Source organism: Vicugna pacos, chromosome 12 (genome assembly GCF_048564905.1).
Source record: "Vicugna pacos chromosome 12, VicPac4, whole genome shotgun sequence".
Classification (NCBI taxonomy): Eukaryota; Metazoa; Chordata; class Mammalia; order Artiodactyla; family Camelidae; genus Vicugna; species Vicugna pacos.
In genome coordinates this window covers 7,249,122-7,265,234 of record NC_132998.1, presented here as the reverse complement: position 1 = coordinate 7,265,234, position 16,113 = coordinate 7,249,122, and the positions used below count along the sequence as shown (strand labels likewise).

The 16,113-nt window shown below is 43.8% G+C and overlaps 1 protein-coding gene across 2 annotated transcripts; it reads right to left on the bottom strand.

Annotated features, from left to right (window-relative positions):
- Nucleotides 1-638: 638 nt before the first annotated feature.
- Nucleotides 639-15,543, bottom strand: LOC102528941 (ras-related protein Rab-5B). 2 transcript variants are annotated; one of them, XM_031683409.2, is made up of 6 exons: nucleotides 15,447-15,543; nucleotides 5,749-6,011; nucleotides 4,506-4,657; nucleotides 4,113-4,235; nucleotides 3,441-3,534; nucleotides 639-3,225 (listed from the first exon to the last, which is right to left on the bottom strand). In XM_031683409.2, the coding sequence occupies exons 2-6, from the start codon at nucleotides 5,909-5,911 to the stop codon at nucleotides 3,110-3,112; spliced, it is 648 nt and encodes a 215-aa protein (XP_031539269.1). In that variant the 5' UTR covers nucleotides 5,912-6,011; nucleotides 15,447-15,543; the 3' UTR covers nucleotides 639-3,109. The 2 variants fall into 2 exon arrangements, with proteins under 2 accessions (XP_031539269.1, XP_031539268.1); XM_031683408.2 differs by lacking the exon at nucleotides 15,447-15,543 and adding an exon at nucleotides 15,247-15,308.
- Nucleotides 15,544-16,113: the final 570 nt, after the last annotated feature.

Here is a 16,113-nt window from a genome sequence, read left to right as displayed (position 1 = left end):
TGCAACCATACCTAATCTTTTCTCTGTATCAATATCCCCCACCCACTTCCACTTAGATTGTGATGGACTGAAGGGCTTCAAGTATGATAGGAAACAAGAGCAGAATTTCCTGTTGAAATTTTCCTATTGGGTTAGAAACTACATGATCAATCAAAAACATTCAGTGATTAAAAAAAAAAAAGTTCTTTAGGTCACGGACCCCGAGATACTAATTAAGGCTGTGGACCCTCTCCCTAGAAAGCTGCACATAAATCTTTGAGCAATACTTCAAAGCATTTACAAATATCACCTCTCCCTCCAATTTCATCAGTTGTCTGCCAGAGGTCTATAGACCACCACCCTCTCTCATATATTCATTCTGTATAGATGGCCTAAATAAACAAACTAGGGTCAGATTTGATGAGGTCTCTAGTGGCCTGGGAATAGGAGCTATTAAACAGCAATAAATGGGCTATTTCCAAATTGGGTTACCTCACTATCCAAGAAAAGATTAGCGGGAATATGGTGGTACCAAGACACAAGGGAGGGTGTTTCTGATTCAATAAACATCATTATTATTATTGGGTGTCCTTCCTTCCAAATTTCTAGTATCAGATGGAGAAATAGGAAAAAATAAATAAAAAGAAGCAACACTCCAGTACACTTTTTTTTCTCCTTTTTTACTTACATTAAATACATCGGTAAATCAGCAGTCGCATTCTGTTACCACGATTGTTATGTTGGGAGAGGGAGAAAGGGGGGAAAAGGCAAATGCTTTCTCAGAAAAAAAAAAAAAAAGCCTCCCCGCTTAAAAAAAAAGATCAGAAGAAAAAAAATGAAGAGCTGGGAAATAAAAACTAAGATTCCCCCAAGCCCAATAGAGCTCAAAGGAAAGCAGAAGAGCTGGAAGTAGATGGAAGGCAGCAGATAGGCCCAGAAGCTAGGCCAATCCTGTTCCTAAGAGGGGGCGGGGAGGGAAGAAGAAGCCTGGAGAAATGGTTTCCCAGCCCCAAGGCAACGAAACATCTTTACTCCTGCTCCACAAGGAAAGCTGTGCAGACAAAGAACTTCATTTCTAAGAGGCTTAAGAGAGCCATCCTAGTTCTTCCACTTGTAGGGATGCACTGAGTGCTTTTGGTGCTAGTGGGCGCTAGAAAGGGGAAAATGTTTGTGTGTTTCAGGGCCACGGGAACTAAGGCTGCCCCTGGAAAAGGAAGGGAATTGAGGCCTAAGTGGAAGAACCTAAGCTGGGTCCTCCAGAAGCTCAGCTTCTTGGATTTCTCAGCTGCTCTGGGACAGGAGGCAGTCTGGAAGCCGAAAGGGCAGAAAGGTTCCAATCCTGGGTCACTATGGCCTCTCCTTACTTCCCCCAATATTCCCAAAACTCTGGGCTAGAACGAGAAGGAGTTGAAAGTTCCCTCTTGCCTTGATGGCTTCTTCCCAAAGCCATCCTAAAATTCCTGATGAAGGATGTCAAGAGGCTAGAGATTTAAAAGGACAACTATCCTCTGGGATGTGAGACACCATGAGGGACTTTCAGTGCCAGTCATTCCCTGTCCACAGGAACAGGTGTTAAGATATGAGGGAGCCACATGTAGGCCTCTATGGTACTACCCCCTAGTGGTGTGTGGATTAAACCACTGGTTGTATGGGGGGTGGGGATATCATGGAGGAACCAAACTGAAGATACTAACAAAGAAGAAAAGAAATAGGGAGATGGGGGACAGAACAGACTGTACAGTGGGAATAAAGATCATATCTATTTACAGGGAAGTAGAAAAGACATGGTAATTGGTGGATCAAATTGAATGGGAACCCTGGGAAAGGACAGAAAATGCCTCCCTTTTGCCTGACTCCTCTTCACTCCCATACCATGGCCTACGCTGTCCTGAGACTCCTCTTCAGTTGCTCAGTGATTCCCCAGGAAAGGCAAACCTATACCCAAGAGCTAGGATGGTAAGAATACAGGTGAGGTAAGAATCAGAGTTGGAGGAAGGTAGCAGTGGAGACTGGGCTTGAGTAGCTGCCACCAGTACTGTTCTCTACAGCCCCTCCCCAAACCTCACATACACCTCAGATTCCATTTAACTAAAAGGAGTTGAGGGCAGGTAAATCAATCAAAACCCCCATAAAACAAATATCACAACTGAACTACCATCAATTAAAGTGCAAACTGCAGGGGGATACAGTGGCTGGGGCTGAGGCCATCTGAAGGCCAGAGAGGGAAAAAAATGCATATGTAAAGGTCAGAGGATGGGTATCAGAAACTGGTCCCTCCTCCATTTAGATCACAGCAGAGCCAAAGATGCAGGCAACCAGTGAAGATTCTTTGGAGGACTCTAGGGTCCAGAATCTCCCCCGCTATGGGGGAGAAGCTACCTAAGAGGCTGCGTGAGGGGAAAGGAGGCCTTGGAAGAATGCCAGAGCCACAGATGACACTATGTCTCCACCTCCTCCTCCCAGTTAGCTAACAACATGACTCCAGCCTGGTGCCCGAGAACTTGCCTTCCCATTCTCGCCTCCACCTAGAAACACCCTCCATAAGACCAACTCACGGATACTGCAGTGTTTTCAAATATGAGAAACTCCAACCAAATAAAAACAAAAAGGAAATGTTTCCTTACTCCCTCCTGCTCCGCACCTTACTTTCCCCCAGGGCCCTTAATGTGACTGAAGTAGAAAACTCCTTCAGTTCCTGGATTCACCATTTTCTCCATCCTGGGGAGAGGAGGAAAAAGGGATCAAGAACAGAGATTGACCAAAAGCAGAAGGGGAAGGGGCAGGAGACAAAAAATGTTTTCTGAAAAAATGGGGAGGAGGAGGAGGAAAGATAAGTAGGTCACTGTCTTGCACCTATAATACAAAGTGAAGAAAGTTTGTTTTGGAAGGTTAAGTCCTGGGGGATCTGACCCCCAAGCCCCAGAGTAGGGGTAGGAGGCCAGTGGCAACAGCTGCCTGGTGTTGGTTGCTGAAGCGTTAAAAAGTGCCATGACGGAGCTGTCAGGAGGCAGCCCTTGGAGCCAGGGCTCAGTGTGCTGTTACCATAGGGGCTGTGTGCTGAGGGGTGGGGATGGAGGTTATTTCTTAGCTCTCGTGCTAGCTCCGTGCTTGTTTGCTGCTAGCCACCCCCTCAGTTGCTACAACACTGGCTCTTGTTCTGCTGGGACTGCTCATGGAGATCCACACCACGGCTTCGGCCTGCTGCACCCCCCAGATTCTGGGGTTCACTCTTTGGCAACTTCTTAGCTAGAGATAAAAACAGAAGGGAACAAAGCATGGTCGATTTTACTGATACTCCCAAAAAGACTACTGGGTGGGGGAGAAGTAGGGGAACGAGGGAAAGGGGATGTTCTGCAGGGGGGGCGGGTTCACTGTAAACTACACTGAAGATGAGGGGTCTTAAGCTGCAGTGGTAGGACAGAGGGTCACAATGGAAAGTTAAGATGCTGCTCTGACCTTACCTATTGCCAGGAAGAGATCATTCACGTTCATAGCTGTCTTGGCTGAAGTCTCCATAAACAATAAGCTGTTGTCATCTGCATACGCCTGGGCCTCCTGAAAGGGGTGGGGTGGACTGGTGCTCAGAATGCAGGGCAGGAACAAGTACTGCCTTTCCACTCCCATGTAGCACCAGAGCTAGCCAATATCCTAGGTTCCCTCCCTTAACTGCCCCTCTGAGCCAGCCGGCCCTGAACCCATATTTTGGTGATGACTCCCTCAAGGATAACCCAGGGTCTAGCCCACTTAATCCCAAAAACAGAGGTCAGGAATCTTAATTATGGGGAAGAAGGTAAGCTGGTTGGGGGTTTTCAAGTTCTGACACTTGAATAGTCCCTTACCTCAAATTCAATTGCTCCCTCCTTCCTGTTTTCACATTGGTACCCCCACAGCTGGTACTCCCACAGCTGGTACCGGTACTTCCCTACCCCTCTGCTCTGGAATTGTCTTCTGACTCCTCTAAAATCTCCTGGCTGGCATTAGGGTCACAGTTTTGCTGTATTTAACATGGTGCAGAACTGGGGAATGAGATGATGAATGTCCTCAGATGACGTTTTCAGAGAGGGCAGGTTTGGAAAAGAGAGGTCCTAAGCACAGAGGGAGAGTGTTAGAGAGGGACTCAACGGCCATCTTACTTCATACTCCACCATGCGCTTGTTGGCCAGGTCAGCTTTGTTCCCCGCCAGGGCAATAACGATGCTAGGACTGGCCTGTCGTTGTAGTTCCTTCACCCATGTCTTTGCTCGGGCGAAGGTCTCCTAGGAAAACACGAGGATGAGAATGGATGGGCTGGAATGACTGCCGATCCAGGCTCATCACCTTCAAAAACCAGTCTTAAAACTCACCTCTTCTAAGCAGCCTTCACTCACTGAAACCACCTGTGTCTGACAATTCATTACCTATGTCTTCTCAGCACTTGGAAGCACAATTTGTATTCTTATTTTGCTATTTTAAGAACCAGTTTTCTTTCCCCCACCTAATTTAATTCCTATAAATAAAAGCAAGGACAATCTTCTCAGCCCACTTACCTGATTAGTAATGTCATAAACCACAATTGCAGCTTGGGCACCTCTGTAGTACATGGGGGCCAAGCTATGGTACCGCTCCTGCCCAGCTGTGTCCCAGATCTCAAACTTGACTGTTGTGTCATCTAGACAAACAGACTGGGTGAGGAAGGCCGCTATGAATGAGAGAATGGAGGAGAAGTTGTTGTTAAGTGGGAGGATGAATGAGAAGATCCCACCATCCCCTCCTCAAAATATCTCCACTCTCAGTCCAAGACCGGTCACCACCCAGGCTATTCACCTATAGGAAAGGCTTAGCATTCTCCTCCAGGTCCTGGAACCAGAATTAAGGCTGCTCTTGGCTAAGTCCTTCCTGTCAGAAGTCTCTCTAGCTAAGGAATGGGGGCACGTCATAAATCCTGAGGGACAGAAAGAAGAACTGGCACTTATACCAGAGTCATCCCTCTTCCAACCAAAACAGAGGAGTAAGATGATGACAGAGATCATAAGTTTCAGATAAAAGTCACATCAAGAACTGATTAGAAGATTTTAAAGCCTGATGTGAGGTCCCACAATTATCAATATTATTTGGCTGTTACTTTTTCATATCTTCTTCTGTTGGTCCAAGAACACATTTCCAAGGTGACTAATAAAAGTGGGGAAGAAAGACATGGGAATTCTCAAAAGATCCTTTATTGAATTAGCACCCTATTTTGGGGTAGTGGCAGGGAGAAGGTAGCAAAGGTGGAAAAGGCAGATGTCCTTTATCTTTTGTATTTAGTTCCAGCCTCTATTTTACCAGATATGTGCATCAGGATCATTTAAAGAGCTTTTCCAAACATACATTTCTATACCATCACCAACCTCACCCTACCCCCAATACTAATCAGTAGATTGAGGGTAGGATCCAAGCATGCATGGGATGAAAATGGTCTCCAGGTGATTCTAATGTACATCTCTGATTATGAGTCACTGTCCCAAACCAACCTTACTCAAGATGACACTCAACTGAACTTCACTGGTATAAAGACGAGAGTAGGAAGAGGAAAACAGACTGTGATAGATAATTAGTGGTTTTCTTGGTACACAAAAGCCAACCTTTCTAACCTTCTAGGAAGTAAGAGGATGAACATATACCTGCTTTCTGGCATTATGGCAATTTTTTTGTTTCACAAAGGATTTCCATTTCAGGGAGCTAAGAGGGCCAGTTCCACAATCAGGTCCCTATATCTCCCTTCAAAGCCTCTTCTCTCCCTGAAGTACTCACCTCCAATGGTGCTCTCCTGGTACTCATGGAACTGCCCTTTGACAAAACGTAATACCAGGCTAGACTTTCCCACTGCAGATTCACCCAGCAGGACCAATTTGAATTGGCATATTTTGCTGGCCTGGGGCTGCCCGTTGGGCCTGGCTGTGCTTCTGCTAGTCATGGCTAGATTATCAGAGTGGGAAAGGGTGAAGGGAGGGGGATGCCACAAAGCGGCGAAGGGGGGAGGGGGGAGGGGAGGGGACTTCCAGGCTTCAACAGTCCTGCAAGAGAAAAAGTGGGCAAAATTAAACACAGGGCCATTATAGCTGCAATCATTTTTTAAAGAAAGGATAGAATCTCTTCATTTCTTTGCTCCCATAAGGACTTAACTCTTATAATCACCCATCATTAAAAGGTTATACCTAGACAGCAGACACTCAGTGGTAAGAGTGGGAAACAGTAAAATAAGAACTGCATCTAAAATAGAGTTTGCTGAAATGGAGACTAAAAATCGTGTGAGAGAAGTTTTTAACCTCCCATTCATTCCTGACCGGGTCTTCAAAGAAAGGCAAAGTGATCAACTTTTTAGTTAGCCTGAAAAACACCCATATCTACCCAGAAGGACACTAGATCCCTGCTAACTCCTTGGTGTCCTGATACTGATCTTTTTTCACTCTCCTCTTTTTTCTAGCTTTCAAAATGAGAGATTTACTCTAGGGGTGTCAGACAAGTCACCCCTCCTGAGTGGAGGGTAGCTTTCATTCATACATGACCATTCTTCTCGACATTTCTGAAAATCTAACCAAAGTCTAATTACCAAAAAATGTGTCCTTTCTCACTTCTGGTCAAAAGTAAGTACAGAAACACAACCAAGAGCCCACGTTCAGTATGAAAATCTAATCAAGGTCCAATTACCAAAAAAAAATCTATCTTTTCCCATTTCTGGTCAAAGGTTAGTATAGAAACACAACCAAGAGAACACATTCAGTATTAATTCTTCACTTTGCTTCTGCCACCTCTCCGAACCTGAAACTCTGAGTCAGTAAGTTTGACTTGCTCTCAACCTGCAGCTGTCCTCCCGGTGCCTAGGGATTAGACTACCCTCCACACTAAAAGGGCCCAACAGCTGTAGCCCTCCAAATTACAGGCAGAGAAAGAAGGTACCTTCTCAATACATGCAAAAGTCTCTAGAGGATGGTATAGGGGCTAAGTCTTCAAGCTATAAATATTTGATGAAAGAATAGAACTAATCACCTTCTCTACCTTCCAAGTGGCTAGGACAGGTGGTGGTGGAGGAGGAGACAGAGAAAAGTTGGGACTCTGAGTGTCCCATCATCCAAACCTGAACACATATCATCTTGACTCTGAGGGGAAATGAACTATGAGATTCAAAGAAATGTCAGCATGATCAGAGCATGAAAAACCTCTCTAAAACCTAAGCGTTGCTTGGTTTGTACTTTGCTTGTTCAAGTGACTCTTTCCCTGCTCTAGGGTTAATTCTATTGACTCTACAAACATACTCTGACATATAGGGGGAAACATTTTTGTCACTATAGCAAGTTGCTTTGGAGTCAAATCAGGGTTAAAAATCTCTGCAATCCTAGGTGAAGACAAGACAGAAAATAAAAGATAGAAAAACCATACAGGAGGCAATGCAGAGGAACACAGGTTGTGGAGTCCAATTCACTGGATTTATTTTATAGTTCTGCTTACTAGCTGTGAAACTTGGGACAAGTTACTAAATCTATCTGTGTATTTACTCCCACATCTGTAAAATGGGTTAATAGCCTTATGAGCATCTACTTCATAAGGTTGGTGTGAGGATTAAGTGAGATAATATATACAAAGAACCTAAATATTTGACAAAAAGTGCTCAATGATTATTAAGCTACTAATCATTATGAATATAATAACATCAAGAAAATTTCTCTGCCTGAGCCTTACCTTCTGCATTTATAAAATGGAAAAAAAACCTACCTCATAAAGTAGCCATGAGGATTAAGTGAAAGATATATTTAGCATAGTGCTAATAAATAATAAGGTAGGTATGTCATTTAGAGGCCCTGATTCACAGAAAAGATCAATTTAATATATTAAATATCTCAATATTAGTCGTGATCAATATATTTCTAAAAGCAGCCATGATATGAGATAGAGCGAAAAAAAAAAAACAAGAAAAAAAAGTGTAAAGAGGAAGTTAACAGAGGAATGAGACAGAAGTGAGAACTCAGAAAAGTCCCAAAGTAGACTAATTAAGACAGAGGAATGTAAGAAATTACTCTGATCCTACTGGGTATTTTGTAGTCTCCTAGGTCAGTGAGTTCTAAGAATCTAGATATACATGTGCCACTTTGTGAAGTTTTCACTAGTCTATGATAAAATGATTAAAAGAAAAATGACATAGCAAGTTTTTCATAAAGCTAAATTCATTCAATTAAAAAATATCCTTTCTAAGATTTCTAACTTCTTACTTTCTCAGCATCAATTTTCTTTCAGAGGTAAATATATATTTATTGCATGGATAAACCTCTAAGACCTATTGTTAACGTTTAAAATAAATTGGAGAACAAAACACATGGTTGATCCTATTTCTATAAAACAAAACAAAATCCTACAGAGAAAAAAGTATGGAAAGATATAGACTCATCTGTTAACAGTGGTTACCTCCCTCTGAGGAGAGTGGTATGTGAAGGATTCAGATTTTTTTCATTCTACATAATCCTTTTCTAACAGGAAATATATATTTTTAGTTTCCTATATAGTTTTTTTTTTAGTGCTTTTACAAAATAGTGTTGATAGGCTTTCTAAATAACCTTATGTGGAAAAATAAAAACGCCAAAATTTAAATAATTGGTCTATTAAATCCAAAATCCTGGGAACTAGTATTGCAAGAGTCAGTATTAACTCACTTCTTAACCACTAGTCTCAGTTCTTTAGCTCTTTCATTCTCAAACCTTTAAAGCACTGTTTCTCCAATTGTGGCTGTAAGCCAACAGTGACCCTGAAATCACTTGGTGGATCATGATCAGTATTATTAAAAAAAAAAAAAAGAAAAAAAGAAAAAAAGTCAAATGTATTGTAAATAATAAGCATAAGAATCATTTTGCGAAAATGTTTCACTTGTGGGTAGATGTACACACAATGAATTATGAAGTAAAGAAAAAATTTTTTTAAAATGCCACGACCAAAAAAAGTTTAGAAAACAGTGCTCTGGATTAGGAATTTGGTATTAACAGATACACACTATTATCTATAAGACAGATAAACAACAAGGACATACAGAAACAGTGCTTTGGAGATGCCTGACACTGCAAGATGGGTTAACAGGAAGGCCAGTCTCTGGCCAGCCTATAGGCTATAGTTACTACTAAAGCACTTCTAGATGAAATTAAGATGAGGGCTGAATATAGCTCTCCAGGGGTCAGAGGTTCTCCAACTCTGCTACTAAAGTTAGGGAGCAATTATGAAAATGGGAAGTCAAAGCCAACAGAGGCAGTCTCACACAATGGTAAGGGCTTTGCAATCAGGCAAGCCTGAGTTTTATTCTCTGCTTTGCAATGAACCCATTGGGATCTCAGACCATTCACTCCCTTTGCCTTTCTGAGCCTTAGTTTCCTTATCTGTGAGGATGTGGGGGTGGGGTGGGGAGGATAATATGTGAAAGCAGCAAAAGGCAGAATTTGAATTCAATTCCAAAGTTCTGGGTACATTTAAGATATCTGTTTCTCTTAGGGCTTGGCTTCTCAGAATCTGTGAGGATGAATTATTTTTTTAAAACATTTATGTAGTACTTCATATACATTATTTCATAGGAAAAGAAGATAGGCCATCATAACTCTACACTCTGAAACAGATAACATAATAGGAAAAAAACCCTACAAATAAGTTGATAAAGTTTCCTTTAGGTGCCATACATATTCTCTACTCTTAAGAAACAACAGGGAAAGTTACTAGATTCTTCGACTTACTCCCTCACATTTTTATCTACCAAAGCACGTGATTCAAGGGGCAGAACACTAAGCCTTAATGTTACTGCTCTACAATATATGAGTGTTAGAATGGACTGAATTCTCATGGGCAGACACATCATGCTAGGCCTGGGAAAACAGTAGGAAATTGGAGAAGTGTGAAGACAGGAAACAGTCAGACACTCGGGTTGCAAAGCCCTTGGTCATTAACCCTCACAGATTTTAAGTCAAGCCAGAGCCCATCGGCAATCAGCAAACTTTCTTGAATTGTCAGATTAGTAACTACTGGATTAGAGGAGACTACCTCTACCCCAAAGTTTTAACTCAAGGATATGTCCTATCTTCTCTGTTCACAGTAATTGATGGGTTGCCATCTCTGTGCCTTATCTTTAATCCCAACATGTTTATAGGGGTATTATGTTTCTTAGGCAATAGCTGGACTCTCAAAAGTTCAGGGGTACAGAAATGGAATAATACATGTAAGACTCAACTGATTTCTACTCTGGTGGTGATTTTTTTTTGCTAAGAGCTGACAGTGGGCAAACGACCCATCCAAAGGCAAAAATAAACCACAGCCAACCAGTCATGTAGTGTGATGATTATTACCTTCAAACTGGAGGCAAAAAAAGGAGAAGGAGGTTTCTCTTCATTTTTTGGGGTGGGGTGCTAATTACGTTTATTTACTTTTTAATTAAATTTTTTTTAAATGGAGGTACTGGGGATTGAACTCAGGACCTCATGCATGCTAAGCATGTGCTATACCACTGAGTTTTACCCTCCTCCCCAAGGAAGTTTTTCTTTCTTCAACACTTTCAGTTCAGAAGAGAAGAAATCAGACTTAACTTTCCACAAGAATGGCTTATCAAATGACCATTAACTAGGGAGGATCAAGGCTCGACCATGGCATCAGCCCACTGGGAAAGGGGGATGTGGAAGATGAGGGGTAAGCTCTTTAGTGTGGGCAGCTCTCCCAGCAGCACAGGAAAATATGAATAGGATAAGTTCCTCAGCCTGCCAATCCCAGGTAGGGCAAAACTCCATTCCTCAGGTCCCTTTCTACTTGGTAGCTTTGGGTCACTTTGCCAACTAAGTATGAAGCCTCTAGAAATCTGTCATCTATCAATAGAGACTGAGTTCCAGGTACAGAGCCACTAGAGTCTAGCCCACTCCCAAATGTCAGCCCTGTAAGTTCAGTTTGCCAGATAAGAGGCAGTCTAGAGGTCATCTGGTCCAGTCTCTGTATTTTATGGTGAGGAAACTGGGGCAAATCAATCAACCTACCAGGTGTTACCATACAGCGAGCTACCCCACAACCGCTTAGCAAATCTCCTAGCTAGCCAGTACTCCTAGTCAGGAACTCTGGCTCCTGTTGTACCACCACACCTCGTAAGGAAGCAGGAGGTGCTAAACTCTGAACTGAAATCCAAAGGCACCAGGAGAGGAACAAGAGCTTAGACTGGATAAAGTTTCTGCCTCTATTCAGTTTAGATAAGCACTTCCTTTGGGAACTAAAAACAAGTTAGGAAGGCCCAGGCCTTCCCTGGGAACTGGGATCCAGCCCTTTATTTTTCTGACAGAAGGACTCACTCATTACTATGCATCTCTAGAAGGTCTTGACCAACCCCTGCCAGGACAGTTGAAATAGAAGCAATTCAGTGGAAGGCGTCAGGAAAGCAGTGGTAATTTCCGCACAATTCAGTGTGCCTTGTGATTAATGTGAGATTTACTGAGTAGGGAAGATAGAGCAGAAGCCAGTAAGTACCTTAAACTCTCCAACTTTGTTTAGACCCCAAATTACCAAAATCTTAAACTGAGTTCCACTACTTGGCTCAGCTTTCATTGTGTTCATCCAATGTTAACCAGGGAGTCACTGGCTTAAATGAGAGTCCTTCCACTTCACCCACTTACATTTCTTCCTTGTAGTTACCCAAGAGGCAAAAAGCATACCTATCTCTTATTAGCATGGTACTACAAACTCCCTGTTATTGACCTAGGAAAGACTGGAATGCCCTTCCCCACTCTGACTGCCTAGCAAACTCCTAAGATACCTTCTAAAGCCACGCTCAAATGCCACATTCTCTGTGAAATTCCATGACTACTCTCTCACTCCAGCAGGATTCATCACTGCTTCTTCTGGGATCCTAGAGTATTAAGACTATTTCGGCTGCAGCATTCATTACATTATATGAGCTAATTGTGTTTGTCTTCTCTGCTAAACTATGATATTCTCACTAAGTGTGACTATTTTTTAAGTCATCTTGAATCTCCAGAGCAGAGCACAATACCTGGTCCCTAGTAGGTGTTCATTAAATGCTCCCTAAATTAATTAAGGCCAAAGCAATCTTGCTTCCTTCCTCCATCTACTCCTTCCCTTCTGTGCCGTCTGGATAGATTCTTACTCAGTTCCATTTGGGAATGTTTTTAATAGGCCTCAGAGAACCAATTCTCCCTCTTGCCTCTCTGTGATCTCCCCTGGATGGAGGGCCCTCTTGGGACCCAGGCCACAAGGTACTGTTGCAACTCACATGGGCTAACTGCTTTTCCTGTCACCCGTTACTATGCCTCAGATGGCCTAATCACACTAAATATGTTGCCCTTCCACCCTAACACTGAAGCAACAGTGGCTAAAAAAGTTCTCTGAATTTTCAGTTATGTGAAGTGTGCAAAAAACATTGGGTCATTATCTCTATTAATTTCTGAACTTGAGAAACACAAGTTAAAAAAAAATCATACCACCACAGACCTAGAGGACACTGAAAAGGTACCCACTGCCCCTCAGTAAACTACAACCTGGCCCAGAAATCTGCACACACTTTGCTCACCTGGGTAGCTCCTTATTCAGCTCAGTTACTGTGCAGTCAAGGGCTAAATCTTTTCTAAAACACTCTTGGGAAGTGGGACTGTATTATGTAGGGTTTTAAGGTATCCTTCCTCCTAGAAGGCTGTTGCATTTCCTTATTTTAAATTCACTGTCTTACACTTTGGTTACTTTCTAATCTGAAATGCTTTAGGATTAGGGAGCAGGCTGTACACTTGCTTCTTCTACACTATGCCCCCTAAGTCAAATTCATATCAATGCACACAAACAAGCAAACTATCAAAGAGCAATCCTTGCTCCTGGGCAAACTAAGAGTTGGATGATATGAGGTATGACTTCAAGGGCAATGGGAAAGCCCTCTTCTCCAAAAGTATTTTTGTAACTCCAGATCTATGTTTGAAATTCTATATTGATAATTCTACTCCTTAGCTCCATGTTAAGAAGCAAAAAACCTTGGAATGATTAATACTTTAAGTGACTATTTGTTATTTATAACTTAACATGGAGCAATTCCAGATCATTTCTTGAAGGTAGACTTTGACTATGAGGAAGGTGGAAAAGACAAAAAGAACAAGAAAGGGACAGGATACCATTAGGATGTAGGAAGCCTAGTGAGCATTAAAAAAAAAAACCCTCCCCGCCCCCCCACGCATCTGCACAATCTTCTCTAGGACTGGTTTTGCAGGAGAGAAAATAAAAGCTCCTGGGGGGACAACAATCAAGGTTTCTGGGGGTACTGTACAAAGGCTGGGCACATTAAAGGGCTTCTATAGCCAGTAAGGACAAATTCAGTTAATAAGGTGGTGTATAAAGCGTCCCAGCTGTGCTGAGATTTAGAGGAAAATCAATTTCATATCTAGAGAAATTTGGAGCCTTCATGTATCACTACAGAAAGATACAGGGGCCCCTAAGGAGACCCATCATCTTCTTTTAGGATAGTGAAGGGACAGTCACATAATCTGAACATGCAGAGACCATGAACCAGAAGATAGAAGTCTCAAATTCTTCACTTTAGCAGAGATGCCAATAATTCTCCCAAACAGAATAATTCACGTTAATGTTTCTTTCCTGCCCATAAAAGAGAAGTAGGCCATCTATTGGCTATTTCCTAGGATACCCATGCACAAGGGGGTGTATGTAAGGATGTACAGGATAACCCAGAGTACAGCTCTCTGCTTGTCTTTGATAAAAGCAAGACAAAATGAACTGTGAAAAGGAGCACAATGAATAACAGAGTATCATCTCAGAAGGGAAAACTGGAAAGAATGAGAAATCAGTTTGGTGGAAAACATGAAAACAGAATTGCCTTTGGTGGCACATCCCCCAAAGCAAAGCAAGATTGGTCTGATGTGCTGTCTCTTATCTCTGACCTTTCTGGATGAAATGAGTGAGGTATATGTGGGAGGATTTACACTTTTTACACTTCTGTAAAACTTGAATATTTAAAAATATATACATATTACTTTTCTAATTAAAAAGAAATGTAGTTATAAACTACGGTAGTATAAAAGGGAAAAAGGAGGAAGTATAACAAGGGAAAATCCAATAAGCTCCAATCTATGGGGGGACTAAGGAGGTCAGTAGGCCATTAAACATAAATAGGAGGGGACTCCTGTGTCTTAGTAATCCATCTTTTCTCTACTCACCATCTTCCCTAAGTGCCTCTCTGACCCAACCTTCTAATAGCTCAGAAACCTGGGCTCCTGAAGAAGTAGATAAAGAACAGTTGTGATGCCAACCTTCTGGAATGGAATTTCTCACTTGTCCCCAAATCCCTTCCTCAGTGATATCACCTCATATTTCCAAGCTTGGTCCTACCTAACCACTACCTGCCTGGGAAATATCCAAGTCTAAGGGACATAAAAGTTTCACCAACTATGGTCACAAGATCTCTGGATAGCTGGGGATCCCTAAGCCCATTTCTAGTGCAGAAAATGAATCACTGATTCCCCACTTCTAGGTCAGAGATATGGCATCCAATATAGACCACATTATTAAGCTGGAAAGAAACCAACAAACATCCCCCAAATCCAACTTTTTAGCTTTTTCACAGGTCATGAAACAGTAGGTAAGAAGTAACAGACACTGCAGCCAAGACCAGCTTGAGGGAAAGGGAAAGTGTTAGGGGCTGAATTTGGAACAGCCAATAGTTACAGAAAAAAATTACTTTTGTCTTGTTGGCTACCCTGGGAATACCAAAAAACTTAAAACTGCCACATCTCCACACTAGTGGGAACAAAAGAGTTACTACTCCCAAGGGTACTTCCAGCCCACCCTTCAGCATTCCCAGAAACTCCCTAAACTGATACAAGGCCCTACTTCCATTGCTCCAGCTCCCTGAGTCTTCTAGATTAGGAAAGCTTTCTTCCCTTGTCTCAGTTCTCCCTCCCTGAACCTAAACCCTTCTCGGCTCAACTCTGGGGCACCCTAGTAATTTTTATAATAGTCGCTTTTCCTGAAAAGAATTTCTCTCACCCAGCTAAGAGCTCTTCTCTGGCCCTTGCAATGAGACATCTCGAGAGAGCTCCTCCGGGGCCGGGCGCCGGACTTGACCCCTCCTCACCTCCCGGCGAATGGGCTTACCTCACCCGCCGCCCCGTCCCTTTCCCCCAGCTCCTCCCTCTCCCGCGCCGCTCAGTGAGGCCTGCCCCTGCCCGCACACGAGCCCCGGGCCTCCCGCGCCGACCCAAGCCCGGCCGCCAACACCACCCGGCCGCCTCCCGGACTCACCAACTTCGGGCTCCCAGCCCGCCCGGCCCCCTCCTCAGCGCCCTCATTAGGCCTGCGGGGGCCCGGCCCCCTTCTCCCCTCTCCAGTGGGCCATTCTAACCCTTCACTGAGGCCCAGACCCGCCTCTGCCCTCAGGCCAGGGCGCTCTCTTCTCCCGGGCGCCTCCGCCCCTGCCCTTGAGGGCTCCATCAGCCCGGTACCTGGGGCTCCGTTCCCCCGTCGGGCCCAAGCCTGTGTCGAACAGACAAACAGCTGCAGCTCAACCAAACCTTCCTGCCCCTCCTCCTCCTCCTCCTCGCCCTGGGGCGGGGGCCCCAGCCAATAGCACGACTACCCGCCTACCGTCAAGGGTGGGCTCTGTGCGCACTAACCCGCCAATCCTCTGGAGAAAGGCGGGTCCTTTTAGAGGCTGTCACCAACGAGTACGAGCAAAGGACTGGACTGGCGGGATCCTGGACCAATACAGAGAGAGAAACCTTGAAGACGGACCAGGTGAAGAGCCACTAAAGAGCGAGCTTCCCGAGGTGGGGGCGGTGCCCTGTAGAAGGCGTATACACCAACCAATAAATTCTCGACACCCTCATGACCCCGCCTTTTGACTCATAAACATCTAATCAGGTGAGCGACGGAGGCGGGTCAATGTGAAACTTTAACCAGTACTGAGAAAATTCGGTACTTGAATGGCAGGCAAGGCGGGGTCGAAAAGCCTTAGGAAGGCCGCTACTGACCTTCGCCCCTCCCCCCGGATTTGGCGGGGGTTGCCTCCGGTGCCCCGCCCTCTATGACAAATTCGTGGGCGTGAAGGGAAATACCTCTCCTAGGGACCCGGAGCCTGGGAATTTAAGTACTCCTCTTGTTGGTGCTTTC